Source organism: Vidua chalybeata, chromosome 1 (genome assembly GCF_026979565.1).
Source record: "Vidua chalybeata isolate OUT-0048 chromosome 1, bVidCha1 merged haplotype, whole genome shotgun sequence".
NCBI classification, from domain to species: domain Eukaryota; kingdom Metazoa; phylum Chordata; class Aves; order Passeriformes; family Viduidae; genus Vidua; species Vidua chalybeata.
The window spans coordinates 102,996,631-103,012,695 of record NC_071530.1 but is presented as its reverse complement, the minus strand read 5'-3'; the positions used below and the strand labels follow the sequence as shown (position 1 = coordinate 103,012,695).

The following is a 16,065-nucleotide window of genomic DNA, read 5'->3' as shown; positions in this document are numbered from 1 at the left end:
CACAACACTGTACCAGATATAAGGAAGAAAATTAATTCTATCCCAGCTGAAACCAGAACAATATTGCAGAAGGATTCATTGGAAGACCCCAACTCTAGCCACAGCTGCAGTCTATGCTGTTTAATCATTCAAGCAAAATTCTGAATAAACTACCCAGAAGGGGAAATTAATTTCCTTTGACTCTACCAAGCATGTGCAGAAGTAAGATCAATGAACAACCACTTAGCTCGTCTTGCTTTTGTTATCCCAGAATAAAAGTTTGTGGGTCGCTGGCAGAAATTTCAAGTTGTACTACATGTGGAACTGGTGCAGATTTGAAGAGAGACTAATCACGCCAAGTGACTGTGATATAAAAAGCTCTGGCTAGATACATCAAAATGGACACTTGGTAATCTATGAAGAAAGTAACTATTCCCTTGCAATACGTGTACATCTTACCTCTACTACAGGATTCAAAGCCTTACTGTATACATTGTATTTGCCTTATAAATTTGGGATTATGGTCTAAGTGATAATTTATTAATGTGTATTTTGATAACATTAACTATTCCTCTGTGGTTGACACAGGCTATTGTAACAACAAATATCCGAGTAATCCAGATACAATGAAAAGATCACAGAATTTTACTTCCAAGTGCAAATATAGCTGCCAGATATGTGCATTTGAAAATGCTGCATTTCAAAAGTAAGTTATTTCCTGAGATTAAACAAGTATTTTTTTTTTCCAGGCCTTTCTTCAGTTCCTGAAGAAGGTGGTTGCTAATGAAGGGAAAAACAAGATGAATTTGTGGAACGTGTCTATGATTGTTGCACCAAACCTCTTCATCTACAAAGGGAAACGTGCAAACCAACAAGAAATGCAAGCAGCCGCCACCACCGCACACATTGTGCGGCTTTTAATCCGGTACCAGGACATCCTGTGGACAGTGAGTAGTGCTGGTTCCCCCTTTATGGTTCCATTGCAGTGCAGTACTTTGCTATAAGCAGGACATGTGCAGAAGTCAGAATAAACTGACCTTCCAAGGAGAAACAGTTTCTTTGGAAACTGGCTGGAGTCTTCCATGTCTAGAATGAGGCACCCTGACAGATATTTCTGGATTGAGAGCTACCTTTCTTATCTAAGATACCTGTTTTAGCATCAATTGCCTTCTGGAAGTACCTCTTCCACACCATTGTTTATAGAGAGTGATGCATAGAAGAATTATTTAATCTGGATGTGTAGGTGATATGTCTAAACTTGAACCTGGTTAGATATCTGTTTGAAGTCTACACCATAATAAAATGGGACAAAAGTGTGTACAACTTTTTGAGCTTCTGAAGATTGGCCTGGAGATATTGACAGCCTCAGCTTGTTTGCTCATAACAGAGGGAGAGCATAAAGGGGGTTGCAAAGACTACCTCTTGCAGTTGCAAGCATCGCTTTAACGTTTCATATGGCATGAAAGATGATCTGCAGTTTCACCAAAGGAATAACTGTAGGTTGTTAGAGAAAGCTACTGATTGCACGTATCTTCTAGGAATAAACAGAGTTTCTGCTGCGCAAAATTTGTGCCCTTCTAAAGACCCTACACATTGAGGAAAAATTACTGTATATTCTCAGATCTGGTTTCCTCCTTCTAGGTCCCATCCTTCCTGATTTCCCAAGTGAGAAAAATGAATGAGGCAGCAATGAACAACAGCAAGAGACAGCTGATGTTTGACAAAGGAGTGAGAAAACTTTTGAGGAGAAAGACCATGGAACGGGAGAGACCTGAAAGACCAGAGGTATGATAAAAAGATACAGGTTTCAAGGGCAGCTTTAAACAGCCTCCTTCCTTTATCTCATGAGAGATTCTGTGTGTGCGGAGGAAATTTTGCCATACAAAATAAGCTGATTTGAGAGTTAACTTGAAAGGTGTGCTTCCCAGTCTAATACTCTGATAAGACAAAGTTTTGGGAATTGATTGAGAAAAGGTAAGGAAGACAGAATGATTTACAGCAGCCAAAACTGCCAAGCCAGTTTTTAACCTGTTTCCTAAGAAATGGTTATATGTGGACTGTCCCTGACAGAGAGCCTTCCATGAATGTTTAAAGGAATGAAGGCTGGTGAATTGTAGGAGAAGTAATCAAGGAAAGGGTAAAGTATTCACTAGGCGTTGAAGAATAGTCTTGAAGAACAAAAGAAAAGACAAATTGGGAAGGAATGATATCACAAGGTTATGAGAAATAGAGAATGAGCCATCTAGTACAGGCAAGAGAGAAAATGCAGAAGGTAATGTATGGGGGAAAATGTAGAAAGATAAATGTTTTGTATGAATGGTGAGTACATTCTAATTCACCTTTCTCAAGAATTTGCCAGCACTGACTGAAGTATTTTATGTAGGGTAGGACATACATTGGTGCTGCAGATGGAGACAGAGATGTTTGTTTAAAATGGCAGTGTAGACTACTGTGCTGCAGAGTTAAATTCAGCCCGGGATGAACACAGATAGACTTCTTCTCTGAGGAGAGTCAATTACTGAAGTCATTGCACCTTTGGGAAGGCAAGTCCATTGATCAGAGTAATTGGCTTTACATCTAATAAAAATGAGGGTAGCCATGGCAAGGAGCTGAAATATGAAGGGTAAATTGGAGGCAAACTCTGTTTGGATAACTGAGTTTAATGTTGAGAGCACTTAACGCAATCCCCAGGTCTCAGATGTTCTAAATTACACAGAGACAGAGACTGGAGAGACTATTGTGTTCTAGTCAGCATGGTTTTAACTGGATTAGAACTGGAATGCAAACCTTGCTAATTGATTTATCCACCATTAATCATGGAAGAGTGCATAAACTTCATAGATGATCATTTCAACCCTACACAAGGTCAAATTTCAAATTAACAGAAACCATATGGTACTTGATGTTTTACTGTACACACACTTCAATTTAGTTGAAGATATAGGAAGCAGAAACAGAGAACTGGATTTTTATGCCTCAGGAGAATTTAATCTTTAGAAGGAAAAACAGATATTCTTAATAATTGTTATGTTTTTAAATAAGCAGTTGGTTCACTGACCAGTGCTAACAGAAATAAGTCAAAGTTACAATTCAAGGGCTTTACCCTTTGTGCATTTATGTGCTGCTTACCAAAGAGTTTGTGTCTTTGTGTTGTATCTGATTTGTGTCTACAAATTTGCATTTGTATGACTGTAAATGTCTTTTGAATAGCCAAGAGAATGCAGGACAGTGAGTTTTGCAAGCAGCCTCAAATGAGGTTGCAGAACTGCTTCCAAATTGAGCTAGAGCAATATTTGCCTCAGACTTACTCTATTGAATATTGATTTTAGGGAGCTGTCACTTTCCCTCCATACTTGCAGTCTGACATACCCGAGGGGGTGATAAGAGTTTATGCTCCACTGCATTCAAAAGTCTCTATGGCAATTCAACTCAACAGCCAAACAAAAGCCAAAGACATCCTGGCTCGATTCCACTGTGAAAACAGGTGGGTAAAGCAGAACATTTTTTTTTTTCCTGAACAACAATGTCAGAACTATAAATTAATAGATTGCTCACTCTTCAAAGATTCATTGTGTTACAAGAACTCTTTTTCTAATCTAAAATTGCTAATTTATGGTTATGTCAATCAAAGAAATTTTAACACTTACCTTACTCTTTTTATTTTACTTAATAATTGTCTCTGTACAGAATCAATCTGCCCTCCCTTACACCACTACTAAAAATGTACATTAAACATACATTTTATAGACTTGCCACATAGAGAACCCAAAGGGATTGTTTTACATCTATTCATGAGTCTAGAATGTTTTTATTTCTGTAGGGTAAGAATTATTAACACTTATGGGAAATGGCAAATTGTGTCTGAAAGTCTTTTCTGCAAAGTCTTCCCATGTTACCACATAATTCTGTTCTTTGAATAAATAATATAAAATAAATAATATAGAAGGTTTAGTTGATTGCAATGCAGTAATGTATCTCTGTAGCAGATTCATTATTCTGCAGTGGTCCATTTGGTAGAAATTGTTGGTTTTGACAAGGCAATTTACAGGGGAAAAAATATCAAACTTTAGCTTACCATAGATGGTGGGTGATAAGGCAGTGGTTATAACAGAAGGACAAACTGAAAGGTTTTTTTCCATCCTAGCCATGGATCATCACAGAACATGAGAGGCCAGATCCAAAGTTTACATGAAATTGGAGGAAATATAGGTAGGTCTTAATTTTGAAAATTAATTCTGAATGTCCTTAACCTAGTGTCGTGGTTTGACACATTGTGCCAGCGTCAAACTGTGACACCTCCTAAAATACCTCAGGACAGCACTGTTTTGACACAGCTGGGTCTCTCCTACCCTCCAGTCCATTTGGAGGAAAGGAGCCTGACCCAAAAGCTGTTAGAATCAATGTCATTATTTATTCCTACTCCAGAGTGACAGTAGGGGCACCACACAGGAGAGAATGAACCCAGCGGCTGGATCTCAGCAGCGCTTCTTACAGTCTTGCCAAATTCATCTGACCTTTTGCTTACCTCTCTCACTCTCGTAACTGAGCATTTTTCCATGGTTAAGAGATCCTTAGTCTTCCTCTTGCGAGCACATTCCACCTTGCTGTCAAGCGTTTTTCCAAGACCTTTCTTTCTTACTGTATATAAGTGTTAACCTCCCGCAGATAAAAACCCACAGAATTGTGAATTCAGCCCCTGCATGTATGGGTGGTCTATACTCACACTAATCTGTGTGCTTTATTTAGATTGCAAATTCCTTGTAATAGGGCTTTTGTCGTCTTCTGTTTCATGCAGTGACACTTCTTATAACAACAACAACAGTGGTTTGCCCCACAAGTTTCTGGCCTAAAGGTCAAAAAACATATTTTAATTTGATATTAGACAATCCTTTCTCTTCTTACTCTCTCCTTTCTCTGTTCATGCCAAAATTATGGATGCTCTGTTGAAGTCAGTTGTGGATCACCTGATTAGATTATTTCTTATTTCTTCTAGATTCAGCTCTAAAGACTTTCTGTAAAGTTATTACAAAACATCACAGACTTACTTCAGCAGCAATCAGGAATCAGTCTTTATTACTGATGAAAGCAAAAAACTAAATTGGATTAGTGATTTGTTTTGCCTGTCCAAACAGGATGACCAACTGATGCTAAAAAAGAAAAATGATCCTAAAGACCTTGTGAAACAATCCCAAATATTCCTACTGTCGTCTTCCATAAAATTGGGACATTTAATTTGCAACTTCATTTAAAATCATTTTTATAGTCCTAGATCCTTCAGGGTACCTTAGTCCGCTGATTATGCATTAATTCATTTATATTGCTTTCACTTGAATAAAATCATGGGGACCCCAGTGACCTTATAAGTAACCGTACAAAAATTTTACCATAATCTTGTGTCACAGCAAAGTAACCTTACCAGTGAAATTACTTCATTACCCCATGTAAATGCAATATAGTCCAACAAATCAACTTAACTCTAGAATTTATTGCCTTATTACTCAACTAAGAGGCGCAAAATCCTCATTCAGGCAAAGGCAGCCACAACTTCCCAATCACCAGCTAATGATAGAGCCGGAGTGCAGAGGAGGTTTTTTTTTAACCAGCAAATTGGCAACTCCCAAAAACCTTGTTAGAGTCCCTGCATTTCTTTCCAAGATCCTACTGTATGGGAACACACTGTTTACAGAGCTCTTTTTCAGCATTTAAAAATAGTGTAGAAGTCAGAGAGTTGTCATTCCAGCCCAGTAAATCCAAAGAAATAAAACCCCCCATACTGCAGCACTTAGACTAACAGTGTTGTTGGTGCTTCTAAAGAGACCATATCCACCGTTTGACTAAATGTCTTGTCCATTATTCAGTGTAATGCAGGACATCCTGCCTGGAAGTGGCAGTGAATTCATGACTGTCACAGAGTAAAATCACTGGCAGATTTACCAAAGACCCTCTCTGTACCCAGGCAAGATGTTAGCTGGATGGACACACCAAACTAGGCTTGCTGTGTGCAAGTCAGAGAAACATTGAAGGACATTTTAACACAGCTCTGTCCCTGTGTGCTCAGAACATCATATGATTCATGGCTGACAATTTCCTTTTCAGGTCAGCACTGTTTGGATCCAGATGCATTCATGCTAGATGTCTACCATGCAAATCCTCAGGCAGAATGGGTGATAAAACCAAAAGCCAGCTGAAGCAGAAGGCAGCAGTATACTGGACAAAAGCCAAATGGACAGGAGTGATGCCTGTCATTTTAAGCAGCTCTTGCAGAGACATAACAAAATGGTATCCACAGGACATCATTCCTTCCTACTGTACTGTCCAACTGATGGTCAGCACATAGTACTTCTGGTACTCCAGCTTCCAAATCATCGGAAAAATATCACATCAGTTATGCTTTCATATGGATTACACTTGGGCCAGTTGGCCCAGGAGGTGAGGAGGGCAGACCAAGGTACGGTGTTTGTTTCCTGACCTGGTGTTAGAACAATTTTTGGAAATAATGCAGTGGCATCAGATAAATGCAACTGACCACAGCTTGACACAGAAGCATGACAGACGTTGGAGAAGGGAAGATGTCTGTCAGGCATGGAAGGCGGGAGCTCAACATGCAGTAGTGCCAAGACAGCTGTGTGAAAACCAAACCTTTCTCCTGAAAGTAAACCCATACAGTGTGTGTTACTGCAATGCTTTGTGTCTCTCAGTCACTCCTCATGAGTACCTGATGCTGGGGGAGGGAGGCAGGAGGAGGAACTACAGACAGCTGTACTGCTCAGTGTACGTACAGCTGTATATCTCACTAGCAGTCTTCCAAAATCATCTGTCTGGATCCCTCAGCTGTGTGCAATTGTAATGCCACAAACCACCCTCCCCTCCCTTCCCCTGTCACACAAGTTTCAGGAGACAAAGGCTAGGTGAAGAGGGTCAAATGCCCCTAGCTCTGCCTTTTACTTGATACTCTCAGAATTAAATCTGTGTGATGCCAGACTATGAGATGTGTTAATGGTGCCACTTACAGTCATCACCTTTTCTGTTAAACATTATAGTTTCTAATTTGTAACCTAATTCTTTTTATTTTGTTTATTTTAGCTTTACTATGTAAGCAATTTTTATACTCTTCAGCTGCATCAACAAGAGAGATCTATGTTCAGGTCTTGTACAATACAGCATGGAGAAGAAACAGGGCTTCCAATGAGAAAAGGGATTTAATACTTTACACATTAGGTCTTTAAAACCATAACCAATCTAGGCCCAGATGTCCTGGGGGTTTTACAAATACATAGCAAATTGCAGCTGGCATGAAGTCTAAGCAAACACACAGCCTGACAAGAGAATAGTGAGCTGCCACTGAATTGGGAATGTCAGATAGGATGTCACATTTGGAGCTAGTCACAAGAGCAGGTGGTGTTCAGTCATCTCACTTTGGGCTTTGCTGAACTAAAAGAGGTTTATTGAGTAAGGAAATCACAAATCTCTGGAAAAGAGCAAGTTTTTTTTTATCTGTGTCATATGCAATAAGTGGGAACCAATGTCTTCAACTGCGCTGCAATGTCCCCATCATTAGATGATGATGTTGCACACTGAAACCACCCCCAGCCTGAGCAATGATTTTTGTTCCTGATCTGGACACAGGGATGAGGCAGAAGCTCTGTTTATTACATAGCAACTTAGAAGCACTCTGAACCAAGTCCTCCAGGTAAACTGGAGGAATAAAGTCTGCTGTCCTGTGGAGAAAGCCTGTAACTTGTGATGCTCTGCTGAAGCTGTGCAATGAGGATCTGAACCAGAAGCAGACCCTCTAAAATGTGTCAAGTTAATCGTGTTCTCCAGTAGTTAACTTTCATTGGTAGTGGTCAGTGAAAGAAGTCAACATTGAATCAGTACCTTTACTAGCAACAATAATATCTACAGAGGGCAGATCCTGTCTTCTTTCTTGTTGATAAAAAATGAGCAACATTTTCTTTAAAACAGTGACATTTTTAACTTTCTAGTTGTTTTGGCAGGTTTTTTGTTTTGTTTTGTTTTTTGTTTGTTTGGGTTTTTTCTTTTGGTTTTTTTGTTGTTGTTCTTGGTTTGGGTTTTTTTTTTTTTTTTGTTTTCTTTTGCTTTTCCTTTTTCTTCTTAACACTAAAGGAGACACAGTTGCAGCCAGGAAAAAAAACCAGGACAATTGTATTATAAAATACACTCCTTATTTTGACAACTATTTATTTTAAGTATACAAGAGATAGTAGGTCTGAGGCTTGTTTATAGGACTAAGCATAAACGTTTTGTCTTGTGCTTTGCTCCCGATACCCTTTAGTTCCCTCTGTGGCAATGGACAGCTCTTTCTGCTTATGCTGCCCTTGAATGTCAGCTATAAAGCAGAACTAGCACTTTCCATGTAAAGGCAACATGAGAGCTAATTGAGTTAAATTCTACTCTCAGATGTAGCCAAACAATTCCCTGAGCAGATCAGGAGTAATGAACACCCATCTGGGAAGAACAAACTCAGCGAAGGCTTTTTATGTGGAAAGTGCTTTGAATATAAAGAGAATCAGATAAATGTTAAGCATCGTTCTATCTATAGCAAACTAAAAGGCATTCTGTGACTATACAGAAAGCCTGAACATTAAGAAAGTAATTTGAAGTGTCATAGCAAATGAGCAAACTTCCTACAGTACTTTCAGACAAATGCATTGACCTCCTCCATCTTGCCCACTCACTTCACTCTGTGCTCTCAATGGCTGTGCAAAGGAAAGGACAGAGCAGCCCTGTGTTCATGCTGCAACTTGCTCAGCATGTTCTGGACCTCATCAGTGTTATTTCTGAAATAGATCTCCCTGCATTCTGTATAGAATACAAGGGGGTTTTGTACCACTTTACCACTTCACAACTTAGGATAGTCAAATATGATGTAACACCCTGTGAGCTCTTGTTTTATGCTGAAACGGCCTATAACTTTATAAGACGTGCATATTAGCAGATGAACTGGATTATACATAGAGTGGCCAAATACCTCCTGTCTCTGAAACAGAATGTCGTAATTCTCTTTTGATACAAATGGCCCTAATGACCCATGTGTAGTGGTTAATACTGTTCCACATTAAGTTGTTTTGTATTGTTTTGGTACACTAACTTGATTTAATATGCAGCAGACAAATGGAACAAGCTCAATGGCATTTTGAAATATGAGGTCTCAACTTTAGGTCTTATATTTCAAGATACTGGTTGGAGGCATGAGAAATTTTGTTTCTTCTAACAGAATCTGAAGTCAAAACTAAGCTGCAAGAGGATTGTCACCTAACAAAATGTAACATATGTGGAAAGCTATTAGGAAGAAAGTGGTAGCAAGCAGAGAGAAATTTTCTGAAATTCCAAAGATGCCTCAAGCGTTTATATACTCCACAGTTCTACAAGGACAGCATTTTGCATATCAACACATAGAGAGAGAGTATTGTAAAAAGCAGGTGTTGCAAAACAGACTGGAATGCTTTAACCTGTATATGCAGCGAATGTCATTAGAAAGTCTGCGTGTGTGCAAATGTGTCTGTGTCCATGTATAATATTAACTACCTCACTCTGCATTTTCCAGGAAAAAATATTTTGGCTTAGACATTTACTACTTAATCTATTATCAATTTACTTAATGCTGACAAAATATTTCTTTTTGTATGAGGCAAGATTTGAAATTACAAAAAAAAGATAAAGTAAAATATGTATTTTGGCATATGGATGAAATTTTATCCAAAGCATGTTGCCTAAGTTATGCTTGTAATGTGAACCTTGTGAGATCAGATGTTGGGGTTAATAGACAATGAATACAAACACACTGTGTTTCATTTTTATTTTTCAGTGGATTTCTATTAATGTGTGTCTTCTCTGAAAAATAATACAATGCCACTAATCAAAGTGAAGTGTTTGTATGTACGTTTCCCTCACAATCCTCATCATGTTATGTGTTTTGTTGAAATACGCCAACATGTAAGTGTATTTGTACAGCAGTGTGTCCACTGTATTGTATCCATGTCAAAAATAAAAACAATACAACAGAGCCAGCTCTTCAAATCTAAACACGTGTATTTTGGATAAAGCAGGGGGCAGAAAAGCCATTTAAAAACTTCTAAAAGCAACTGTGTTGTTATAGCACCTGAACAGCTGTCACTGAGGCACCTGAGCACCACCTGAACAGAGGACCACATTCTGCCACCTTGCTGAAGTGGAGGAGCTCTTTGCTCCAGGAGCCATTCCCCTGGATTACCTCTATGCAATGTACAAAACACACTGCTTGGAATCCTGCCTCATTGAAAGCAACGGCAAATTGCTTTGGAGTTTCATTTCAGCCAGGATTTTTTAAACTAGTACAAAATACATAGAGAAAAACTAACATTAGAACAAATTGTACAAATGCGTAGTAAAAGCCAAATAAAATAGTAAGGAATAAACAGAAGTACTGCTAGTTCAAAGAGAAAAAAAAAAGGGAGATGGAAGTAACTTGCAAAGAACTATGTTTATTATAGATGCATATTAAAGTATGGGACACATTTGTCACTGCTCAATAATCTGGCCAGTTGATGAATGGATGTCCTTACTTGATTGAGATTGAGCACACGTCCCCCAAACCTGCCTCAAGAACAGCTACTGGAAGACTCATTTTAGAAACACAGGCAGGCACGGTAAGAAAAGACAAAGATACAACTGCAAGCTGGCCTCAAAACTGCCTCCCAGTGTCCATAAGAAATACTGTTTTCCAGAGAATGATGCAGAGTTTGCACTGCCAAAATATGTAGTTTTTCCCAAATAAGACCCAAATTGTTTCTTCAGCAACACATCACTTCACAGGCATCTGTGTGCCATAGAGATGCTGCTTGTCCTGAAGCTGAGTCCATGAAAGCATAAACAGGAACATAATCCATCTAGCCAATGTATCTATAATGAGTGTCAGAAGCACTGGATAGTAAGGCACAAGGAAAAAGAACTGGAGCTACCCTATGAAGTGAAACTAAGAAAATTCTATTCATTAAACTGAATCAGAGACCTTCAAAACTATGCCTTTTGCTCCCTCTGCTGGACTATGACCACTTACATTTCATATAATAAGAGCCATATAATGGCCCTGAAGAAGCCTTAAAGATTATCTAGTTCCAACCCCCCTGTAGTGGGCATACTTGTAACTTCTCAGCCTTCCAGCTCTTTTTCTTCTAACTAAAATACATGAACAACTGAGCTACATGAAATAATGCAGTTTATTGTAGTTTTATTATGTGATCCAAAATTCTTACCTTCTTACAAAACCACCAATACACAATAAAATGAAATACTGTCAAGTAATCAAAAGAAAACATAGTGTAAACACTGATTAATAAAAATTCCCAAAAGAAAAATACTCAATTAATGCCATTAAAATTGTTGTAGAGGTATTTGTTGTTTAAAACCATTTAGTTAAAATGCAGATATCGAGCTTCTGATTAAAAAAAAAAAATAGGACCTGAGTTGGAAAACAACCAGAAAAATCAAATAGATGCAGTTTCTTATCAGTTTTTCTTTTCATTAAAAAATGAGAATGCAAAATAACAGATCAACAGAAAAAAAAAAAACAAAAAACCAACAAACCCTCTCCCAGTCCAGACAGGCTTTGCTACAGTTCAGTGCTCAGCCCCGGGGCAGGAATGAGGAAACACTCCACGCAGGTCAAAAGCTCTGCTAAAGTCAAACAATTCTGTATGTTGGCCCTTGGTCAAAATAAGGTTCCTCAAACAGCCACGGAATGAGCTCTTGCTTGTGAGGCAGTTTTGCTTGACATCAGCTGAAAAACAAACATGAAATATATAAAATCTATTTCCACCAAACTGAAAAAAATACAAAGATCCAGGTTATTAAAATTTTCCCCCTCTGAAATGAGAGATAAAACCAACACCTGAGGAGCATCGAGTTCCATTCATGTTTGTATGAACTGTGACATCCCAACATGGACAGTTACTGCTCTTTTCAAGCATAAGCCATGCACAGCAAAAACTTGGCAGAGTTTGCAGAAATAGTTCTTGCCAGGGGACAATGGAAGATGAGAAGGAAAAACAGAGGAGAAAGCCCCTCCGCATGGCTGTTTTTGAAGTTAAAATAGAAACTAGCAGAATATGAAGCAACAGCTGAGCTGTACACAGTCACAATTCCCATGGCAAACCAAAAGGGAGCACATGTTAAAGAGTCACTCTTGTGAGAGTGAGCACAGGAGGGACAGAAGGGAAGGGAAATATTATTGTACCTACCAGGATAACCTCCAACATAAATGGGATTGTTCGTATCTGCAGATGTTGACTGGACGTAGGGATTATCAGTGTGAACCAAATTCCCATCAATTATCAACGAAATGTGATGTTTGCTTTTGTTTGCTTGAAGCTTGTGCCATTTCCCATCACACAAGCTATTTGTGCCTCTTGGTTCATATGTAGCTGTTATTCTGCCAGCCCCATTGTTGACATGGAATAAAACCTGTACAAACAGCCAGATGCCAATGAAGATATAAAGTAAGAATACATGAACTAATCTGCCTAGATAAAAGCACAATCACACTGGTGCAGAGATTTCCATTTTAAATGTTTGGCAAATATGCACGGTTAATGTTTACTTTGATGGGTAGAGTAGATCCTTACTAAAGTGTTTTTTAACATTTAAAACAATAAGGTCTACCTATGCAATGGTCCATTGATACACTTCACTAGGGATTTCAATGTTTCTTACAAATACAAATCAAGATGTTTTTCACAGAACCTGAGACTTCAGATCTGAAAGAAGAATCACTGTATATAACTGAAGAGAAAGAAGAATGGCCTGAAAGCACTTGTCATTGCCAATAAATGCATTGATTTTTTTCATGTATTTATTTTTCAAAGCAGCAGACATTTCCTCAACTCTGTGGTGAGGATTAATATGTAAGTACTAACTGGGAAAATATATCCCACAGAAACACTGATATTTAACACTGTCTCTAGCTAGGAAGCTTTGAATAAAAAATGAGCTATTTCCGCAAAAACAAATACTTAAGAGCAATCAAGTGTGTATTTTTTTTATGCAAGACATGACTGGAGAACTGTGTATATTGATTTTTTTAAAGGTTTTTGGAGCATAATGGCCAGTAGAAGTAGAGAATGAGTTAATTGCTCATGAATATTGAAGAAGAGGTTACAAAACAGTGTGCATTGTATATGCAATATTTTTCTCAAGGACAAGGATAGCTTTATGGCAGAAAAAGTATTAAGCAATAAAAAAGATATATATTTGGTCTAAAATACAAGGTATATAGTACAGGAGGTCAGAGTGGCTGCACACTAATATAAATTACACTAATTAAAAATCCAAAAAGTTCCAGTGACTTCTGCTAATCACACATTTTATCATAAGATGGCAATGAGAAACCTCGAGACAAAGTCTCTCGCATATTTATTCTGTGGAAAGTTGCCTCCATCACACTTCACTGGTGCATATTTCATGCATTCCAAGGGTTCTAGCATCCCAGTTTCAAACAAGCCCTGTGAAATCAGTGTGCCTGCACAGGGCAGCCTACCTTGCCATGTACAATTTCCAGCCCAATCGCATCAACCTTGGTGCTGCTGACGCCGAGAAGAACGCCATGCACCGCTGTTGTGCGGAACTCCAGGGTGATGTTCACATCAGACCGCACTTTGTAGCCTTCTCTGACTGAAAATAAGTTAGAAGCTTCTAGCAAAAGACTTGCAACCCACAGTACAGAGTTAAATGTATACATTACCACTAAAAGGTCTAAAAGACTTGTTAATTATGCTGCTGGCATGTGACCTTGCAAAACCTCTGGAAAATAATTTTCCGAAGTCATAATTCCCATTTTTTACTGGAAAATATAAATTTCTAAATAAGTTTTTTTTTTTTTTCATTAATTCAGATTTAATCCGTTCTATCTCATCTATAGGAAACAGTAAAGAGCACAATTGTAATCCTTCATGTCACTTCACAAGTCTCTTGTCTTCATATTCTTTATCAGACCTTAGCATCATGAGCATGGATATTCTTAGCTAATAAAGATGTAGTTAATTTCTTTCCCAGTGCTAAAATCATTATCTCTTTTGTTTGTGCAAGATAGCCCTTTGCAGAAATGACCACTTTTGCATGAATGAAGTAAAAGGACTCAGTTAGAAATTCATATGTAGGGCATGCACTCACTGTATGAGGAGTCAGTTAATTACACACAGTTCCAGTAAGACCTGAAAGGAGTATGTTTTCATTAACATTAATTCAGTAAGGTACTGATTTCATTTAATGACACTTACCAAGAGCAGCAAAGCCACTTCCATCAAAGAAAGTACCATCCTGCACTGTTTCATAGCATTTATTCACAGCAAAGATAGAGACAGGACTCTCATTGTCCAGTTGTTTGCCATTAATTGTCATGCTACCAATGCAGGCAGGAATACTGTGACTAACCTAAGCATATGGAGACATAAGAGACAGTTTAGTATAAACTGCTGCAATGCTCTCTTAGGGATTCACCTGATCTTATTGTAGATAAAATATTATCTAAACAAAACACAGCAGAATCTAAAATATTTACGTAATTAAATTTCTAGTATTACATGTAATTATATAAGGCACATAATGTCTTAAGAGTTAAAATCAAATAGTTTAGAAGCACAGTATACACTGTCTATAAAATACAGGAAGAATTGTATTTGCTTGACTGTGAGCAGGGATACACCCAACAGTAAAAACATTCCAAACATGCTGCATCAAATTAATGAGTAATCAAAAAAAATTTTAGGACATTTTGCAAGTTCTCTTCATCAAAATGATTCATCTGAATCACTCCAGAAGGTGGTTGGGCATTGGAACAGGTTCCTCAGGGAAGTGTTCACAGCACCAGCCTGACAGAGTTCAAGAAGCATTTGGACAATGCTCTCAGGCACATGGTGTGACTCTTGGGGGGTCCTGTGCAGGGCCAGGAGTTCGACTTTGATGATCCTTGAGGATCCCTTTCAAATCAAGACATTTACAATTCTATGAGAAACATTGTCATATCACTGGAATATCCCCATTAATATAATGCTGCACAAGGAGGAAGGTGATAAAACCTACCCTCTAAAAGCATGTATTAAAAATATGCTTTAATCTAAAGACAGCTAAACCTGGTCTTTCAGAGGTATTTAAGGTGCCTAATTTCTGTTTGAATGCAATAGGAGTCAGGTACCAAAACGTCTGAGATTGTAGGTAATTTTTTTACCTTATACTGAAAGACAGGAATTTATATTCTTTATTCATTTTTTAACAGAGAAACAAAATGAAAAAAAAAAGTTCTGTTAAGGGCTACTATAAACACACAAGGATATAAGCTGTAGCTGGACTCATTAAGCCATAGAAAGCTAGAAAGATTTATCTGGTAAAGGGTCATTACTTTCCTTGTTGCTTCTTTCCCTAAGTACTTCTTTTTATCCTGTCAGAGACAGGATGCTGATTTAGATGAGTTTGCTGCGCTGTGCTCATTCTAGTCTTGCAAAATGCCAGAGGCACCCCCCCACCCCAAACCTTCTTACATTCCCAAGATTCTTTGGTACGTAGTCTAAGGGGAGTCCTCCCACATACAGCTTCCCTTCCACGTCCAAGGTGCTACCATCTCCCAAAGCACTGACTGCTACCAGTTCCTGTCCATCCACAATGATTGTGCCTTTTCTTTTAACATATTCCGTCTTTACCTGGAAAAAAGGGAAGCATGCGAACATAAATGAGTAAGCTAAATTTGTTACCTAGCCATCATTTGCCATAGAAATAAGCAAGACAATTGTTTAGTGGTTCAATTGCTTTGACATTCTGTTCTGAGGCAACCTCTTGAAATTCTTCCTGAGGCTAAGACCATTTCTGAATACAACTGAGCAGTTAAACAGCTTTCTTGCCTCCCCAAGGGCTCACAATGATTTCAAAATGCCCTGCCTAAGGTTTTCAGTGCTTTATTATTTCTTTAAATCACCAGTTTATTGCCTTAGGATATGGGCAGGTCACTGAGTTTGGAGAAAGGCATTCTGTGCTGGCCTCCTGCAATTATTGTGCTGCCCAACAGCTGAGACATCTCAGCTCTCTGAAGTGCACATTCCT

At 38.4% G+C, this 16,065-nt stretch overlaps 2 protein-coding genes across 3 annotated transcripts in view; one reads left to right on the top strand and one right to left on the bottom strand.

The window, feature by feature from the left end:
- ARHGAP28 (Rho GTPase activating protein 28) overlaps positions 1 to 10,006 on the top strand; it is a 76,002-nt gene extending 65,996 nt beyond the window's left edge. The window contains exons 11-15 of one of the 2 annotated variants that reach the window (XM_053960808.1): positions 729 to 926; positions 1,621 to 1,764; positions 3,309 to 3,463; positions 4,124 to 4,188; positions 6,076 to 10,006. In XM_053960808.1, coding sequence (XP_053816783.1) covers positions 729 to 926; positions 1,621 to 1,764; positions 3,309 to 3,463; positions 4,124 to 4,188; positions 6,076 to 6,167 — 654 coding nt within the window. In that variant the 3' untranslated portion in view covers positions 6,168 to 10,006. The remainder of the gene's footprint in view (positions 1 to 728; positions 927 to 1,620; positions 1,765 to 3,308; positions 3,464 to 4,123; positions 4,189 to 6,075) is intronic. The other variant, XM_053960810.1, reaches the window with a different exon arrangement.
- A 464-nt stretch (positions 10,007 to 10,470) lies between these two features.
- The window catches only part of LAMA1 (laminin subunit alpha 1), a 99,130-nt gene continuing 93,535 nt past the window's right edge, over positions 10,471 to 16,065 (bottom strand). The window contains exons 60-64 of the mRNA XM_053941635.1: positions 15,510 to 15,668; positions 14,253 to 14,406; positions 13,514 to 13,647; positions 12,219 to 12,441; positions 10,471 to 11,758 (exon numbers count right to left, since the gene is read on the bottom strand). Coding sequence (XP_053797610.1) covers positions 11,598 to 11,758; positions 12,219 to 12,441; positions 13,514 to 13,647; positions 14,253 to 14,406; positions 15,510 to 15,668 — 831 coding nt within the window. The 3' untranslated portion in view covers positions 10,471 to 11,597. The remainder of the gene's footprint in view (positions 11,759 to 12,218; positions 12,442 to 13,513; positions 13,648 to 14,252; positions 14,407 to 15,509; positions 15,669 to 16,065) is intronic.